Genomic DNA, 17,805 nt, shown 5'->3' on the forward strand with positions numbered 1-17,805 from the left:
TAAAGCCTACCCTCCCTCTGACATTATCTTTTAATGTTCTGACCGGGGAAAACAAATAAAGGAAGAGCTCCATTTGTCATCTGAGTGGGTCAGTTTTGCTCATGTTTGTGGCCTGAGTCCTCTCTGATCATCGTGACTTGGATGACTGTGGAAATTCCCTTCAGCTTGTGCTGTATGAACACAAACTGTCCTGAGATGTATGATGCTCTCTCCTCTTGGTCTGTTTGTTCCTGTCTCTGGAAAGAGCCCCGGGTCAGGACTTCTTTTTTGTCCTACAGAAACGCCACTCTGCCTCTGAGGGAGGAAGCACAGTTCAGAGAACCCCTGTCCTCACGGTCCCCTCAGCACAGTGCAGTGGGATCAGATCCGTCTTCCAGTTTCACTGGAGTTCCAGTTTCCCAGAGTTCCTGGGTCTCATTTCTCATCTGCGGAGAAAGGCAGCGAGGATCTTTCTAGAAACGAATTATGAGTGCAAACTCAGCAAAACCACCCTCAGTAGAAAGGCCAGAACTGGTATGTATTAAACTGGTGTGTATTTCGGAGAGGAACTTCTACTGCCAGTTTCCTTGGGGTCAGCTAGAGGCCAGGCCTCGTGCCAGCCTGGCGGTATCCCCGCTACGTACGCAGGTTGTAGGGTGCACGGTTGGAAACTAAATCGTGAACAAATGAATTGCGGGAGTCCGAAGGCTCAAGTTTTCGCGCTTCCTACCCCCTTCCCCGCCCCCCCCCGCGGGTGCCCCCGCCGCGCCCCCGCTCGGGTCGGCGCCTGGGTCTCCGCTGCAGGCCCCGCCCGCCGAGCACCCAATGGGGACGGAGCAGCGGCCCGCCCCCGGCCCCCGGGGCCTATCAGGGTCCGCGCGCCCGCCCCCGGCTCAGGGGACCAGCCAATGGGCGCGGAGGACGCCCCTCCCGGCGCGGGGACCCGGCGCTACGCGCGGCGCGCGAGAGCCGGTGGGCCTCAGTCCTCTGCACTGGCGGTGGGGTCCCGGGCCGGGCAGGTGTGCGGCCATGGCGTCCTCGGAGCCCGGCGACGTGCTGATCCTCGGCAGGTAAACGCCCCGGCCCGCCGACCGTGTGCTCTTGCCCTGGCTCTGGGGAGACCCGGGGGGCGCGGGAGCGAGGGGCCCAGGTGGCGGTCACCCCGACCAGCGGTGCGGACGCGTGCTGGAGCGCCAGCCGCCCACCCTCCAGGACCCTGTGCGCCCTTGCGGCCCTCCCTGAGCTGGCCAGGCCTGCGGGAGCGCCCGGGGGCGGCGTGGCTTTTCAGGATGAAGCACACTGTCGAGTGCTGTTCTGTTTCACTCGGCGCTGACTTACCCGCCAAGCTGACAGCTCAGGCTGCGGTGGGAACGGTTTGTGCAATTAGTTCAGTGATGCCAGGCCTACCAGCAAACACAAATAGACGTGCCAGGAAGTCGGACAGAGATTCTGCAGAAGTGTGTGTGTGTGTGTGTGTGTGTGTGTTTAAGGTTTTATTCATTTATTAATGAGAGACACACACAGAGAGGCAGAGAGACAGGCAGAGGGAGAAGCAGGCTTCCTGCCGGGAGCCCGATGCAGGACTCAATCCCGGGACCCCCGGATCATGCACAGAGCCCAAGGCAGACGCTCAACCACTGAGCCACCCAGGGGCCCTACAGAACTGTATTCCTAGCTATTCCCACTTTATGGATGTGAAAACAGATGAAGCAGTTTGCTGCTGGTCGCAGGCAGTACGTGGCCGAGATGGGACTATCCCAGCAAAGAGGGCCTGTTGAACACCCGTGCACAGGGCTGCCTGCAGGGCGTGAGGATGTGTGTGTTCTTGTCCCCAGGGGTGTCCTCTGGGTGGCAACAGGTGCTTGGCGGACACATGCGGCAATCCTAATTCATTCGTGATCCGTGGGGAAAGGCACATTTCCTTTTTTTTTTTTTTTATTTTAAGATTTTATTTATTCATGAGAGACACGCAGAGAGAGGTGCAGAGACACAGGCAAAAGGAGAAGCAGGCTCCATGCCCGGAGCCGATGTGGGACTTGATCCCAGGTCTCCAGGATCGCGCCCCCTGGGCTGAAGGCGGCGCTAAACCGCTGAGCCACACAGGCTGCCCAGAAAGGGACGTTTCCAAAGAGGAACGCTGGAGCTCAGAGTTTGCTAGGCTGTGTCAGTTTAACAGCCTAAATGCCATCCAAATTTTTCTGATTGGTGCCCCCATTCGGTCTTTTAAAACTTCTGCTGTTTTCGTAAAAAAAGTATTTATGCATACCTTTATTGACAGGCTGTGATAGCAATCTGTAGACATGTTAATCCTTGCTATATATAGTTGGAAGCACCTTTTTGGGGGTAGTTTTGTGTCTGTTTATGCCACTGAGGTGTTGGCCTACCTGACCTGCCACCCAGCGACAATTCCAGTGTCAGGGTTTTCCGTTTAGAACCTATTGAAAGAAGGAATCAGGATGTTTTTTGTCAGCTTCCTCTGATCAGACCGTGGAATTACCTGAACCTTTGACCTTTGCAGGCGTGTGGGTGTGTGTGGCTGCCTGGTGAAGGAATATAAAAATATTTTTTAAAAGTGTACTTGGTATTGGGTACAGTGACTGTGCTCGATTTGTATTTTACTTGTCCAGGATCAAGGGCTGGAGTTTTGTGTCTCTCACACCATGTGTTGGGGTGTTACTCTGTTTTCACCTAATACATGTTAAGTTTGGAATTGACTATCCCTGTCTGGCTCTGGTTCTTTCATGAAGTACAGTCTTTCCAGAAGGAGATAGGATTGATGAGTCAGTTTATTTGATTCCCCAGAGGAAGGTTCATAAGGAAGTAGATGAGGGTTGGCAAACTTTAATGACCACAGGAACTGGCACAGGATAGAGATCTCTTCCTGTCTATCCTATACCCTCAGCACCTCAAAAGAACACCCATCTCTGCTTTCCTTCCCTTCCTTCTGCTCCCTTTCCTCTCTGTTCCCTCTCTCACCTCGCTCCCCTACTCACTTTTCCTTTCCCTTCCTCCCCGCTCTTCAGCCCTCTTCTCTCTCTCCCCCCGCTTCTGGCCCCATGGGTGATTCCATGGAACATCCATTTACAAAATGAGGCTGGGAAGTGTAAATTAGCTTCCTAAAACCTGGTTTAGTTTCATTCTTGGATTTCAACAGACCAAAAAATGCCTATTTCAATTTCAGGGACATATTGGGCCATTGTTTTTCCATCTTTTCCTAATAATTATCAGGTTCCCTCTTGAAGGTACTTGCTAGAAATATAGTCCCTATTTAATTCTTTTCCACTGATTTTTTTTTCCATAAAGAACACTTTTTTTTTTTTTTTTTTAAGATTTTATTCACTTACTTGAGAGAGAGAGAAAACATGAGCAGGGACAGGGGCAGAGGCAGAGGGACAAGCAGACTCACTGCTGCTGAGTGGGGAGCCAGGCATGGGGCTCCATCCCAGGACCCTGAGATCACAACCTGAGCAGAAGTCAGATGCTTAACTAACTGAGCCATCCAGGCACCCCAGAAATGAGCCAATTTTATTACTTAAATTTTCTTCCCTGCTACTTTGCTGCTATGTAATAGAATAAATGTTCACCTTCAGTAGCTTTGCGAAGTACTAACTCAGATTTATGAATTTCGAAGCTTTAAAGCATATCATAATAGTCAGAATGGTAGGGACCCAGAATGGTAGGTCCTCAGGTATCTAGGAGTTCACAAAAAGTTAACAGGATGTCACAGGCTCTAAGGGCAGGAAACGAATAGAATTTGGGCCCAAAGTAAGGTAGTACTAGGAACAGAAAGCTGACAGAACTTTCATTCTGTGGCTGTGGAATCTGATGTTTGTTTGTACCTATTTATATTAGTCTGTGTAATGGATTCCCCCTGCCTTTACTTGCTCACTTTTCCTCTCTCCTGTGCTGCTTTTTTTTTGCACATTGTTGCCAACCCCAGCATTATAATCTTTCACCTCCAGTGTCTATTACTGACTTAGAGTTTCCAATTTTAGGTCCAATTTTCAGGAGAGGAAATCTGATTGGCTTGGCTTGCCTGTGCAGGCCAGGCTACAGGTAGAGTAGTTCTGGTAAGCCCGCTGATTGGCTGCTTTGGATCATATGTCCATGTCATGCGCAGTCATTAGTGACTGAGTGTGTGTGAGGGAGAAGGGATGCCAGCGGGTTCCCAGGAGTCGGCATCGTGCTCTTGGTGCCTCCTCTAGAGAACTGTGGGCAATGCAGACTTTGAAACGATTATGCCAAAAAGAAATCAACTTTGTCTTTAATGCCTATTGTATGGAACATAAGTCATTTCTCCCCCAATTTTTTTCTCCCCAAATTTTTACAAAAATTCTCAAATACACAGAAATGTAGGAATTATGGAAAAAAGAATACCCAGAGACCCACTTTTTTAATTCAATAATTGTTAAAAATTTGCTCTGTTTGCTTTGTGTGTATATAGTTTATTTAACTAATGCTGAATGTTACAGGGTTAGTTTTTTTACTTTTTTGCTAATATATATTGTACTATAAGTGAGTGTCTGTGTGTTGCCCATATTAACCCAAGATCAGTTTTTTTAATCTCTGCCATTTGTATATATATTATTTGCTATTATTAGACTAAGGCAGTAGAATATTAGTTTGAAAGTTAGTTTGTTCACATACTTTATATGAGTCCCTCTCCTTGTGTTTGGTGTATTTATCACTTATTTCTGCATTTATAGGAATTTTTGTGTATTTATATGTTACAAACATTATTTCTTTTTGGACATTTGTCTCATGTTGATTTTTTGGTCATAAACAAATTTACTTAAGATCAGTTGACTTATTTGGCAACCAGCATTCAAACGTGAGGTCCATGGTGGCTTGGATTATTGTAAAAATGTCTTTGATAGAAAGGTGAGAACTACTGCTCTAGAGTAAATGCCACCCACCCCAACTGCATTTGTAGATGAAGGACTAGAGCTCTCTCAGATGTGTGACTGACTTCTGTATTATTATGGTGTAGTTGCATAGCTGGGGTGGAACTAAGTGTCCTGACACCAAAGAAATAACTAAGATAAATGATCGAATTATGATACCAGATAATTGTTTAAGTCATTGCTGCCTGTTAGAAACATAATGTGAGCCACCAGTGCAAGTCACATATGTAACTAAATTTTGTAGTAATTACATTTTTAAAAAGGTGAAATTAGGGATGCCTGGATGCCTCAGTCAGTTAAGCGTTTGCCATCGGATCAGGTCATGATCTCAGGACCACCCAAGCAGTGGAAATAGATTCATTGAGCCCTGTGTGCTCGGGTTCACGGCTGCATGGGGAGTCTGCACCTCTTTCTCCCTCTGACCCTCCCTGCCCCCCCAACCCCTGCTCATGCTTTCTCTCTCTTCTCTCAAATAAAATCTTTTTTAAAAATCGAATTAATTTCAATGTGTTATTTAGCTTATTTCTAAGTATTATTATTTCAACAAGTAATTGATGTAAAATTTTACTAGTGAAAGAGTTTATATTCTTTCTGGGGGGGAAAATAGTCTTGAGAATCCAGCATAGTTTTTATACTTGCAGCACACCTCATCACACTAGTCACTTTTCCATTGCCTGTTAGCGCCATGTGGCTGTTGCATGGCTGCTGTCCTGGACGATGCAGGTATAATAATGATGTAACCTTTGTGAATCAGGAAAGCCTATCCTCAGAAAACTCCCTTCTCTCCCTTCTTATGCCTCCCCCTGCAATGCAGGCTCATTTGAGAGGCACTTTATACTTATTTTGAAAAGGCAAGTCTAGTTGTGGGAGGAGGTGAATCTCCTCTGTTCCCCTTCGTGGGAAGTCTTCTCTGTAAAAGCAGCTACAGTACTTTGGGCTTTTATAGAAAGGCCAACTGAGGCCTTTAACCCTTCAACCACGGATGGCCTGTTAGCCCTTCCTGGCCTGACACTTTAGTTACATTTTGTTGTGTGGTGGACACAGGATGTGGGGGGACTTGGTTGATAGTGGAGTCTACTGCTGCGGCTGCTTCAGAGGCCCTGTGAGCTCTCACCCCGAGGGGATCTGCCTGACAGGCTCCGGTGTCTGACCATGTGGGCGAAAGCTTTCACATGGATAGGGGAGATGAGTCATTTTGGAGGGGGAGGTAGTTTCTTGCAGCTCTGGAGTGTGTGTGTGGGGGGGGCGGGGGGGGGAATGTTTGAGGAAGAGAAAGAAGTCTTTGCTCAGGACTGTCTCTTTCAAACTCTGGCTTGTGATCTCTGGGGTTTTTTCCCCCTCATATAGTTCTGAACAGCTCTGTCAATAGAACTTTCTGCAAAGAGGGAATATGTCAGTATATGTTCAGGGATATGTTCTGTTCAGTATATGTTCAGTATATGTTCAGGAATATGTCAGTATATGTCAGTATATGTTCTGCAAAGAGGGAATATGTTCAGTATATGTCCTTGCTGTCCAAGTTGGTGGCTACTGTCACATGTGGCTTTTGAATACTTGAGACATGTCTAGTACTATTGATAAATTGATTTTTTAAAATTTATTAACTTTAATTTAAATAGCAGCATGTGGGTAGAGTCAACCGTATTAGACAGTGCAGGTCTAGCACATTAAGAGTTTAATAAAAAATTTATATATACATAATATGTAAATTTTATGTTAATTGTTAAAGACTTTGATATTGCAGAAGAATATGGAGTGAAACATTTTGTATAATTCTGCTCCCTCTCCCAAAGTTGAGTAGAGGTGGTTTTAGTTGTTTCCACTCCATTTTCCCAACAAATGGCTTCACATAAGATACCTTGTAACAAGATAGTAGACCCTCTCAATAACCCCTTGTATATATTAAAGGCTTAGCTCAAGTGGGCATTGTGTGAGGGCTTTGAAGCTTGGAAAGCACTTCTGTGGCATTAACAGGATTTTCAGGTCAATAGGAGGCATGCCATGCTTTCCCTTCATTGCTTGGGCCCAAGCCCTACAGAAGGTGGGGATGTAACTGTTACAACTCCAATGTAACTGTGTGGAGTACTTTTTGTACCCAGAGCCTGAATTACAGATTAGCTAAATAAGGATGGGGGGCGGAATGGAGTGGGGATAATACTTATTAGAGCCCATCCGATCCCTGAGTGGCGCAGTGGTTTGGCGCCTGCCTTTGGCCCAGGGTGCGATCCTGGAGACCCGGGATCGAATCCCACATCGGGCTCCCGGTGCATGGAGCCTGCTTCTCCCTCTGCCTATGTCTCTGCCTCTCTCTCTCTCTGTGTGACTATCATAAATAAATAAAAAAAATTTTAGAGCCCATCCGTTGACTATTATCCTAACCCCCCTCCTCAAAGCAGCATATGGTTACTATAATGAAATAACACGTCTGAGACAACCCTGTCCTACTGAATGTTCTGTGTACTTGCAAGCTAATAATTTAGCTTATTACTATTTCCTGGATGCTAGCAGAGAACATGAGACTCACGGGTGAGAGACGGAGAACTTTCTTAGTCATAGGAGAACAGGCAGTATGAGGATCCCATTAACATTGTTCCCTTTGGTCTGAGTCCAATGTGGGAGTATGGAGGTTCCAGGTGGATACCTGCAGGTTCAGTGATTATGTTCCAGGCAGGAATATTGAGCTTGGGGAAACCACTGCTTTTATAGTAAGAGGTAAGCAAGCTTGCTTTTTATCCTTGAGGGATATATTTCTGCAAAATAACTCCGACAAATGGTCTGCGTGTAGAACAGCCAGGGCCTTATGTTCTTGGCATACTCAGTAAGACATGTGAGTACTCATGGAAAAGTGCCTCCCACCACCTAATGTCGGCCCCTCTGGAATGGGGAATATGTTGCTGCTGATATCTGGATCACATTTTGAGAAACTTCCAATTTAGAGGAATCCTAGAGAATGTTGTTGATTTGTCTCTGAATTGCACGAAGAGTACCCAGGACACTTTGTGAATCAGATGCAACTCATTTTTGGTATCTCAAGTGGCATTGGAAAATCTCAAGATTGAAAGAAAAATGGAGCATAATCCAACCATCTTCCCAATATCTGATGCCAAGTGATTACCTACCTCTGTGTAGATACCTCCAATTCCAGGGATTTTCCACCTGCTTGATTATTGGGGTTGCTTCTTCTTGAGTAACATCAAGCATCAGGACCACCCAAGCAGTGGAAATAGGTTCAGGAACCTCAGACCAAAGTGCTGTGTTGTCTGCAGGGTTTCATGCTCTATAGCATGTAAACATATGGTTATTTCTCCTAGCCTAATAAATATCCCCACTTGACCTCATTTCTCCTTCCAGTAACTGTCACATGTTTCTTCAGACCTAAATAAAATTGTCTGTATTCTGTCTCTACTTCCTTTCTTCCCATCCATATTATTTATATTATCGAAAAGTTTCAAATCATATTAAAGTTCAGAGAATAGTACAATGAAAACTTTGTACCCCTTCTACCCCTAGTTTCAATAATTATTAACATTGGGCTGATCTAGTTTCATTTATGTTCCCTTCCATGGATTAATTTGAAACAAATCCCAGACATTTCTGTCATTTCACCTACAAATATGTCAGCATGAATACCTAAAAGACAAGGACTACAGTTGACCCTTGAACAATGTAGAGGTTAGAGGTGCTGAGCCCCCTCCCCCATGCAGCTGGAAATCCATGTATAACTTAATTACTAACAGCCTACTCTTGACTGGAAGCCTTGTTGATAACATCAGCAGTAAATTAACACATATTTTGTATAAGTATTAAATACTGTGTTCTTAAAGTAAGCTAGGGATAGTATGTTATTAAGAAAATCATAGGAAGAGAAAATATAGAGTACTGCAAAAAATACCATCATTGTGTATCAAAATTAACAAAATTCCTTAATATTATCAAATAATATCTTTAAAGATCCCATCAGTATTCACCATTTCCCTGGTTCTCTAAAAACTTTTTTTTACCCTTGGTTTGATTGATGCAGTTTCCAGGTGAGGATCACATATTATATTTAGTTGATATGTTTCTTAGCTTTTTCAGTCTATAGGTTTCCCCATCTCTTTTTAGAACTTTCTTGCAGTTTATTTGTGGAAGAACATGGGTCGTTTGTTCTGTGAAATTTCCTGAATTCTGGATTTTGTTGACTGTATCTGTGTCATGTCATTTAATGTGTTCCTTCCCCTGTGCCTTCATTTTCTAAGCTGGTAGTTCCATCTAGAGGCTCATCTCTCTTCTACATAGGCCAGCTTTCCTCCCATCAGTCTGTCAGAACTGCTCTTGTCATACACCGTCCCCCCAATTCATCTCACTAACCCCAGGGATCAGTCCTCAGTTTTGACCCAGATGGTCACTGTCTTCTCACTGAAGCTTCCTTTCACTTCCCTGACCCCATGCCTGGTTTTCCTCCCCTCTCCCGTCCCTATCCTTCACTGGAGGAGGAGTGTTCCAAGGCTCAACCCATTGACTTCTTTATTACCATTCACTTCCTTGGTGATCTCATCTGGTTTCATGCTGTTACATGCCATGGCTATGCAGTAATACAGCATTCATAGCCTCAGCCCAGGCCTTGTCCCTGAGCCATGAGATCTCTGTCCTGTTGTTTCTTAGATGTACCGATGGGGCATCTTTTTCATACTTAAGGCCTCCCGTATGGAATGCCCGATCTTCTCTCCCTACATCTACTTAAGTTATATAGTCTTCCCTGCCAGAGGTAATGGCCTCCCTGTCCTGTCTGCTTCTATGCAAAAGAAACTTGGTATTATCTTCAGTTCTTTTCCTCCCACCTACTATGGTGTTCCATAGCAGTTCTTACAGTTTGTGCCTTGAAAATACCACATATTTGGAACTCAGCTGGCTGTTTCCTGTCTCCACCTCTGCTTCTATCTTGCTCCAGCCTACCATCATACTTCATACTTCTAGCTAGTCTGTTTACTTGCATCTTTGCCTGTCTTCAGTATATTCTTTAAATTTTTTTTAATTTTTAGTTTTTTAAAGTTTATTTATTTATAGAGAGAGAAAGAGCACACTTGTGCCATGTGATGGCAGGGAAGGGTTAGAGAGGGAGGGAGGGAGATAATCTTAAGCAGACTCCACATTGAGTGGGGAGCCTGATGCTGGGCTTGATCTCACAACCCTGACCTGAGCTGAAATCAAGAGTCAGACACTTAACTGACCGAGCTACCCAGGCATCCTAGTATATTCTTTTTTTAAAAATATATGTGTGGATTTTTAAAAAATTATTTATTTGAGAGAGAGAGAGCATGAGCAGGGGTAGAGGGCAGGGGCAGATAGAGAGGGAGAGGCAGACTCTCTGCTGAGCAGGGAGCCCCATGCAGAGCTTGATCTCAGGACTCCAGGATGATGACCTGAGCCAAAGGCAGATGCTGAATTGACTGAGCCACCCAGTCTCCCTGCCCCAGTATATTCTTATTAAAGCAACCAGAACCTTTAAGAACTGAAGTCAGAGAATGTCTTTCCTCTAAAACCTTCTGTTATTTGTTCATCTCACTTGGAGTCAAAGCCAAAAATCTCTGGGTCTCCAGGATCACGCCCTGGGCTGAAGGCAGCACTAAACCACTGAGCCACCCGGGCTAAGTTTATTTTTATTGTGCAACTAATCTCCAGAACTTTTTTCTCTTGCAAAACTATAACTCTGTCCCCATTAAATAACAAGTCCCTGATCCTCCCTTCCTCCATCCCCTGGTAACCACCGTTCTAGTCTCTGTGTCTATGGATTTGACTACTCTCGGTACCTCACGCAAGTGGACTCATACAGTATTTGTCTTTTGGTGATTGAGTTAATTTTATTTTGCATGTCTTCAAGGTTGATCCATATTGTAGTATGTGTCCACAATTTCCTCCCTTTTAAGTCTGAACAATTTAGTGGTCATTTTTAAAAGTAAAAGATGCTGACTACAGATAGCTGTTCTTTGCGTCCACAGTTGGATTACTCAGTAGGCCAGGTGAGTTCTCAACAGCTCCACCACTCGTTCTGCCCTGTGGAGCATTATCAAACATATCTGTAGCCTGTGGGTCCCTTAAGGGGAGACTGTGGTATACCCTTTTGGATTGGTCCACCTGGAATGTAATGAAACAGTGCGGAATTTAGAATGGAGATATTTAAGTGGTTGTTGTTGCCTATTAGCTATATGAACAACCTTGCTGTGTGTCACTTCCTCTGGAGAAATCCCTTGATTATCTGGGCCATAGATGCATCTTGAGAGGACATGTTTTCCTTCCTTTCACCTCTAGCTGAACATTCACATAGCAGCCAAGCACCTTTGGAGAAATAATTGTAATCACACTTCAAGGTAACTACCCGCATTCCCCCAAGTGTGATGTTCAATTCCTCTTTGCCCTTCTATTCAACCAAATTTAAGAGCTTACTAAATATTATTGCTTTACATTTGTGTGGCAGGAGGATTTTCAAAGCATTTTCACAGTCATTTTTTCATAACAGATTTATTGAAATGTAATTGATCTAGCACACAATTCACTCTTTTAGTAGATTCACAGGGTTGTACAACTGTCACAGCAGTCAATTTTAGGATATTCTAATCATCCTCAAAGAAACCCTACATCAGTCAGCTGTCGCTCCTGTTCCTTCCTCTCCAGCCCTGGGCAATCACAAATCCACTTTCTGTCTCTGTAGATTTGCCAGTTTCTAGAAGTGGAATCATGCAATATGTAGACCTTACTTACTGACTTCTTTTGCTGAGTATTTTTTTAAGGTTCTATGTAGTGTGTATTAGTACTTTATTCCTTTTAATGGCTGAATAACTTTTTATGGTATACCACATTTTATTACCTGTTCATTAGCTAATGGACTTATGGATCATTTCCATTTAGCTGTCATGAATAACGCTCATATAAACGTATATGTACAAGGTGGGGTTTTTTGGACATATGTTTCATTTCTGTTGGGTACAAACCTAGGAGTAGAATTGCTGTTATAAACATTCTTTTTTTTTTAATAGGCTTTATTTTTTATATTTACAGAAAAATTGTGAGGATAGTACAGAAAGTTCCCATATACTCCCTCACCAGTTTCCCCTATTATTAATATATTAGTGTGGCACATTTATTACAATTAATAAGTAATATTAATATTAATATATTATTAATTTCCTGAGTTTTTACTTAATGTTCAGGATGCCATCCAGGATACCAAATTACACATTTACTTTTCATTCTGGGTTAGGAATGAAGAACTGTTCCATTAAGTTAACCAGAAGCCTTTTTAAATTTTCTTTCCTTCAGTGGACTCATTGGGCGAAGCTGGGCTATGTTGTTTGCCAGTGGAGGCTTCAAGGTGAAACTCTATGATATTGAGCAACAGCAGGTAACAAATGCCTTGGAAACCATCAGGTAAGTTGGCTGGCACCTTCCAGGAGGAATTGAAATGGCTCTGTTGCTCTCAGTGGGTCTTCTTTATCGTATTCTCAAGGCTGTAAATACCTGTGATCTTATTCTTCCATTTGATGTCTGTTATAGTGCCTTTGAGGTAGTAAAGGCCAGACCCACAGTGGTCAAGCCATGAATTAACACTTACAAATTAAGAGAGGGCTCAGGTTGTGAGGAAAGGACCATTAGGATTGTAAAGACACATGTAAAGACATGTGATGTGAGCAGAGAAACTGAACGTACCTCTTGGGCTTCCAGCCTGAGGGAGTAGGCTTCTCCCTGTGTGTCCTGCAGGGCTGGAAGTCTGGGTTTCCTGTGTTCTCTCTGGGCAGGTGAGCCAGCTTGTAGCATGTAGTAGTCAGAGCTGCATGGGCATCACATTTTAGAACAGGGGTCCTGAGGTTTGTTTTGAACTATTGATTTAATGATGGCAGGACTCAAATGAACTGTGTTAACTGTTAATGGTTAATGGTGTCAGAGTAGGTGAACTTACATATGCTAAGCATGAGGAGGGCCAAGTTTTGGAATAATCACAGGGGGTAAGCAGAAAAATAGGAGCTGAAAGAAAGAGGCCAAGAATGGGGGGGGGGTGGTGGTCAAAGATAGAAGCACCAAAGTAGTGTAATATGCTGGAAGGTAAAAGGGCCCTAATTCATGACACCTTCACCTGAGAGGATTGTGGCTGAATACGGTTTTGACCATCTCACACATGGTATTGCTCAGGTAGTTACTCTCCTTCTTCGGGGATATCCATGATATAACTTGAGTTCGCATTTTGGTTAACAAAAACACACTGACTTTTTTGTTTACTTTTTGAAAAGACTAATATGTATGGTGTGATGATAGGCTATAGACACCAAGAAGTTATATACCTTAGTCCAGTTTTGTTGTACAACAGATTAAGAACCCAAAACCCAGAGAAGTCAAGTTACATCTTATGTTTAGTAACATTCAGCCAATGCCAAGATGAAATGTTAATCTGAAAAGCAAACAAACAGGGGTGCCTGGGCTGGCTCAATTGGTGGAGCATGTGACTCTTGATCTCGGGATTGTAAATTCAAGCTCCATGTTCGGTATAGGGATTACTTAAAAATAACATCTTTAAAAATAAAAATCAAAAAACCAAACAAAAACAAAAAACCAGAACCACTCTAAAACTAAACACATATACTGCTAACACTTTCTTCTGTACTCTTATAGAAGGAAGAGGAATTAGCATAAATACCTGCTATGTTCCAGGCATGTGTTATCTACTAGGGATACATAGATGAGTAAGAGAGATACAGTCCTATCCACCATGGAGTTTATAGTCTAGTAATCTTACCATATAAATTCTCACAGTAAGCTCCATGAGGTGGGTATTATTGTCATTATTTTATGAGAAAACAGGTCTATGAATGGTCAGTAACCTGCTCAAAGACACAGTAAGACAAGATTCAAGCTCTGGTTCATCTGACCTGTTAAGTGTGGATCTGAGTATCTTTGGCAGCCATCTATACTATTTGTTTTATAGAGATTCTGCAAACATTACTTTTAATGTAATGTTTAATATATATAATATATACAAAAGAATAGATCATTTATGCTAGTTTATGAAGATATAATGAAATGAGCTTTCATGAAGCTACTGTCCATCTTGAGATCTAGAATATTGTCAAAACCCCCTATACACCTTTTGAAACCAATTTCCTGTCTTCCTACCAGAACTAACTGATATTCTTTATGTTGTATCTACCTTTGCTGTACCTTAGAGAAATTTTACTATTCATATGTATCTAAATAATATATGGTTTAGTTTTGCTTGTTTTTGTGCTTTATAAAATTTTTTTTGAGATTCATCTGTGTTATTTCTTGTAACTGTTGTACATCTGTGTTTATTTCTATATAATTTTCTTGTGTGTGACTTCGCTATTATTTACATATATGTTATCCTTCTGATGAACAAGAAGCTGTTTCCATTTGGGGGCTATTGTAAACAGTGTTGCCATTTGTGTCATTGCATATGTCTCCTGATGTGTTAAGTACAAGAATATCTACAAGATACATATCCAAGACTGAGACTCCTGGATCTGTTTTTCCTTCTGGGGTTCTGATTATATGTCTATTGAACCAACTCATTCTAGCTTTCATATCTTTTAACCTCTGTTATATTTTCTGTCTCCCTGTCCTGTTGGAATATATTTTGGATGCATTCTTTAGGTTTTCTTCCAGTTCACGAATTCTAATTTTACCTATGTCTAATCTGTTATTTAAGCGATCCACTGAATTTATTTCAATAATTAAATCTTCACTTTAATAATTATGCTTCTTTTCCAAATATACTTATTCATTTTGAGTAGTTTCTCATTGTTTGCTCATTCTTTATGGTTGGCAGTATTTGTGGTTGGTGGATTTGGAGCATAGAGATGTCAGGTCAGTGACCAGCCTGGTGTTGGAGGAGAGCACAACTTCTGATCAAGTCAGGTGTGAAGCCAGCTGCACCTGCACTCTAGACCAGGGGCTGGCTTACTCTCTGTAAAGGCCAAATGGGAAATATTTTAGGCTTTTCAGGTCAGAAAGTCTTTACAGCAGCCTCTCCTTGTAGAGTGAAGCAGCCACAGACAATATGTGAACAAATGGACCTGCCTGTTTTTCAATGAAACTTCATAAATTGACATTGAACTTTGGAGTTTGTATAATTTTCACATGTCACAAAGTATTATTATTATTCTGTGTTTTTTTTAACCATTTAAAAATGTAAAAGCCATTTTCATCTTACAGGCCATAGGAAAACAGGTGGTGGAGAGCAGCTTTGACCAATGGGTACAGTTTGCTGATTTCTACTATCCAGACATCCTACTTCTGTTGCTATTTCATCTTTTATTTTGTTAAGCCAATTCTACTTTGTCAGAACCAAGAGAAAACTCTAAGATTCCTAATTGAAAAGTTTTTTGTTCTATTTCTTTGGATGTTTATATTTTAGGCCTCAGTTTTTAGATATATCATTTTAGTGTGTTACTCCTTTTCAGGCATCAGGGAATTATGTGTGGAAAGTTTGAGTAGGGTTTTTAATTTTTTAAATTAAAAAAATTAAAAAATATATTTGTTTGTTGGGGCATCTGGGTGGCTCAGTTGGTTCAGAGTCCAAGCCTTGGTTTTAACTTGGGTCATGAGATTGAGACCTGCTTCAGGCTCTGCACCCAGTGGGGAGTCTGCTTGGGATTCTTTCTCCCTCTGCCCCTGCTCCCTGCTTATGTGCTCTCTCTCTCTCTCAAATAAATAAATAAATAAATAAATAAATAAATAAATAAATAAATAAATCTTTAAAAAATGTATTTGTCTGTTTATTGTTAAGGCCAGATAACAGACTTTCCTGTTATCCTACTGCTTTCCTTAGTTAAGAGCTAATATTTCATAATACAATTGGTACCCAATTAGATTTAACTTTTAGATGTCTGTAAGAGTTTTGAACCAAAAACCCCCAATTTATTGCTATTAGCAGCTTTATTAAAGAAAAACAAATCTACTGAATTCTTATGTATCTAAGATTTAAGAAGTACACACAGATCTTTCCTTTATAGCAGTAGCTTTTTTTTTTTTTTTTTTTTTTTGTGATTCATCCACACATATGCTGAGTTAACTTAAATATGTAGAACTGGTTATACTTCTTTGGCAGGAAGTAGAGATCTTAAGGTATCCTGTGACTGACTATATCTCTCTTCTCAAATTATTGCTAGCAAATAGCAGCAGGAAAATAAAGTTGAGTCGTATTGTGTTGCCCTCCCAGGGAGGACTACATTTTTGGGTTGTCATTTAAGTAAAGCCACCTGCTTCCCTTTCTTAAGTCACAGGATTTTCAGATGTTCCATTCCTGTACACAGAGACCACGTTAAGAGGATTGAGTCCAAACCTTATTTTTGTAAATATGTTGGTCAGTAAGAAGAGTTCTGAGTTTTAAATTGTTTTCAGTCAGGAAAGAATTATTGCTACTGCTTTCAGTAAGTAAACTGTGTCACCTTGCAGATCAACAGTAACTATTAGCTCAGGTCAACAACATTGGGTGATTGGCTGTAGTCCTTAGATGTTTAGAAACAAAAACTAAACAGTCCCTGATCATGTGTTAGGCATGAGGTATACGGAGAACCAACTTTATCCTTTTTGTCAAGAAGTATAAACAATGTCTCTTCTCTTTTTTTTTTTTTTTTAAGATTTTATTTATTCACGAGAGACACAGAGAGAGAGGCAGAGACATAGGCAGAGAGAGAAGCAGGCTTCCTGGGGGGGAGCCCGATGTGGCACTCGATCTCAGGACCCTGGGTTCACCACCTGAGCCAAAGGCAGATGCTCAACCACTGAGCCACCCAGGTGCTCCAACAGTGTATCTTCTTGATTGGGTTGAACTGACTGATGGGTCAAAATAGTTTGTGCCCACCAAGCAGCCTTTTAGGACACTGGTTTGTGGTCTTCTTTCATCACAACAGGTTTGAGCCCAGTAAGGAGACTATATTATAGTCTGACTACTTCTGTTGAAATGGTGTGTGATCTCTGTACTAGCCATTATGGCCACAGAAAGAGGCAGCATGCACATCTCTTGTCTCCAGAAATAGGCACTAGCTCAATAATTGTTTTAACTGAGTCATGGGAGCCTTTTCTAGAGTTTCAAAAAGTAATTTTTTTTGCCATATTTTTCATAGACTTTTCCCCTGCCATCTGTTCCACCCTTGCAGTTTGGCTCACTTCCCAAATTCAAATCCTTCTGAACATTTATGTTGGAAAATACTTCTGCATGAAAATTCTACTTATGTTAGACCTATTAAACACTAATCTTGAGTAGAAATGGTACAACTTGTTTCTGAAATTGTAAAAATGAACTTAAGCTGGGTGAAGTTGATTTTTAAAAATATTACATTAAAAGATTAGAGAAATTATCACAACTGATACCATGCCAAGAGATCATAGGGAATTAAAAAAAATAAAAAAGGTGTCATCTAAAAGTAATCCTTTTTTAACAGAGCAGTAAAATGAGAAACTTAATACTTAACATATTTAAATCTCAAATAGAAGGGTAGCTTGACCTTGGAAAACCTTATTAGCAGGTGCTTTACAATTTGGTTTTTGTTTTCCATTATATGTCCGATGCTTGGCATGTGTTAGGTCTCAAGAATTTGAGACTATAAATGCATTGAAAGAAGAAAAAAATCAAGTAAAAGTTATAATACAGACTCATAGATCAGGACACGACTTCATGGGTTTTGGATCCAGTGTAATTTCCACGTAGTGACAGGGCCATTCTAGCCATCACTGGACCAGGGCCACCTGCTGTGACTCAGTGACTGCCTCCATTCTAAGGCAGAGAACAAACCACCTTGTTTCAAAGGAGTCCCAATCCAAAATTATGGTATTTTGGTAAACTTACTCTTTTCAGTTTCTCTAGTGCCATATTTTTACCACCTGTAGATGATCATTCTTGTATGCAAATCGTCCCAAGCCAAATCAGCTTTCT

At 41.8% G+C, this 17,805-nt stretch overlaps 1 protein-coding gene and 1 long non-coding RNA gene across 3 annotated transcripts in view; both read left to right on the plus strand.

Moving 5' to 3' along the window:
• Positions 1 to 529, plus strand: part of LOC140615842 (uncharacterized) — a 37,119-nt gene extending 36,590 nt beyond the window's left edge. Inside the window, exon 5 of one of the 2 annotated variants that reach the window (XR_012016342.1) lies at positions 279 to 529. This is a non-coding gene — a long non-coding RNA (uncharacterized lncRNA). The remainder of the gene's footprint in view (positions 1 to 278) is intronic. The other variant, XR_012016343.1, reaches the window with a different exon arrangement.
• A 360-nt stretch (positions 530 to 889) lies between these two features.
• The window catches only part of CRYL1 (crystallin lambda 1), a 144,801-nt gene continuing 127,885 nt past the window's right edge, over positions 890 to 17,805 (plus strand). The window contains exons 1-2 of the mRNA XM_072795820.1: positions 890 to 1,049; positions 12,180 to 12,287. Coding sequence (XP_072651921.1) covers positions 1,009 to 1,049; positions 12,180 to 12,287 — 149 coding nt within the window. The 5' untranslated portion in view covers positions 890 to 1,008. The remainder of the gene's footprint in view (positions 1,050 to 12,179; positions 12,288 to 17,805) is intronic.

Source organism: Canis lupus, chromosome 24 (assembly GCF_048164855.1).
Source record: "Canis lupus baileyi chromosome 24, mCanLup2.hap1, whole genome shotgun sequence".
NCBI classification, from domain to species: domain Eukaryota; kingdom Metazoa; phylum Chordata; class Mammalia; order Carnivora; family Canidae; genus Canis; species Canis lupus.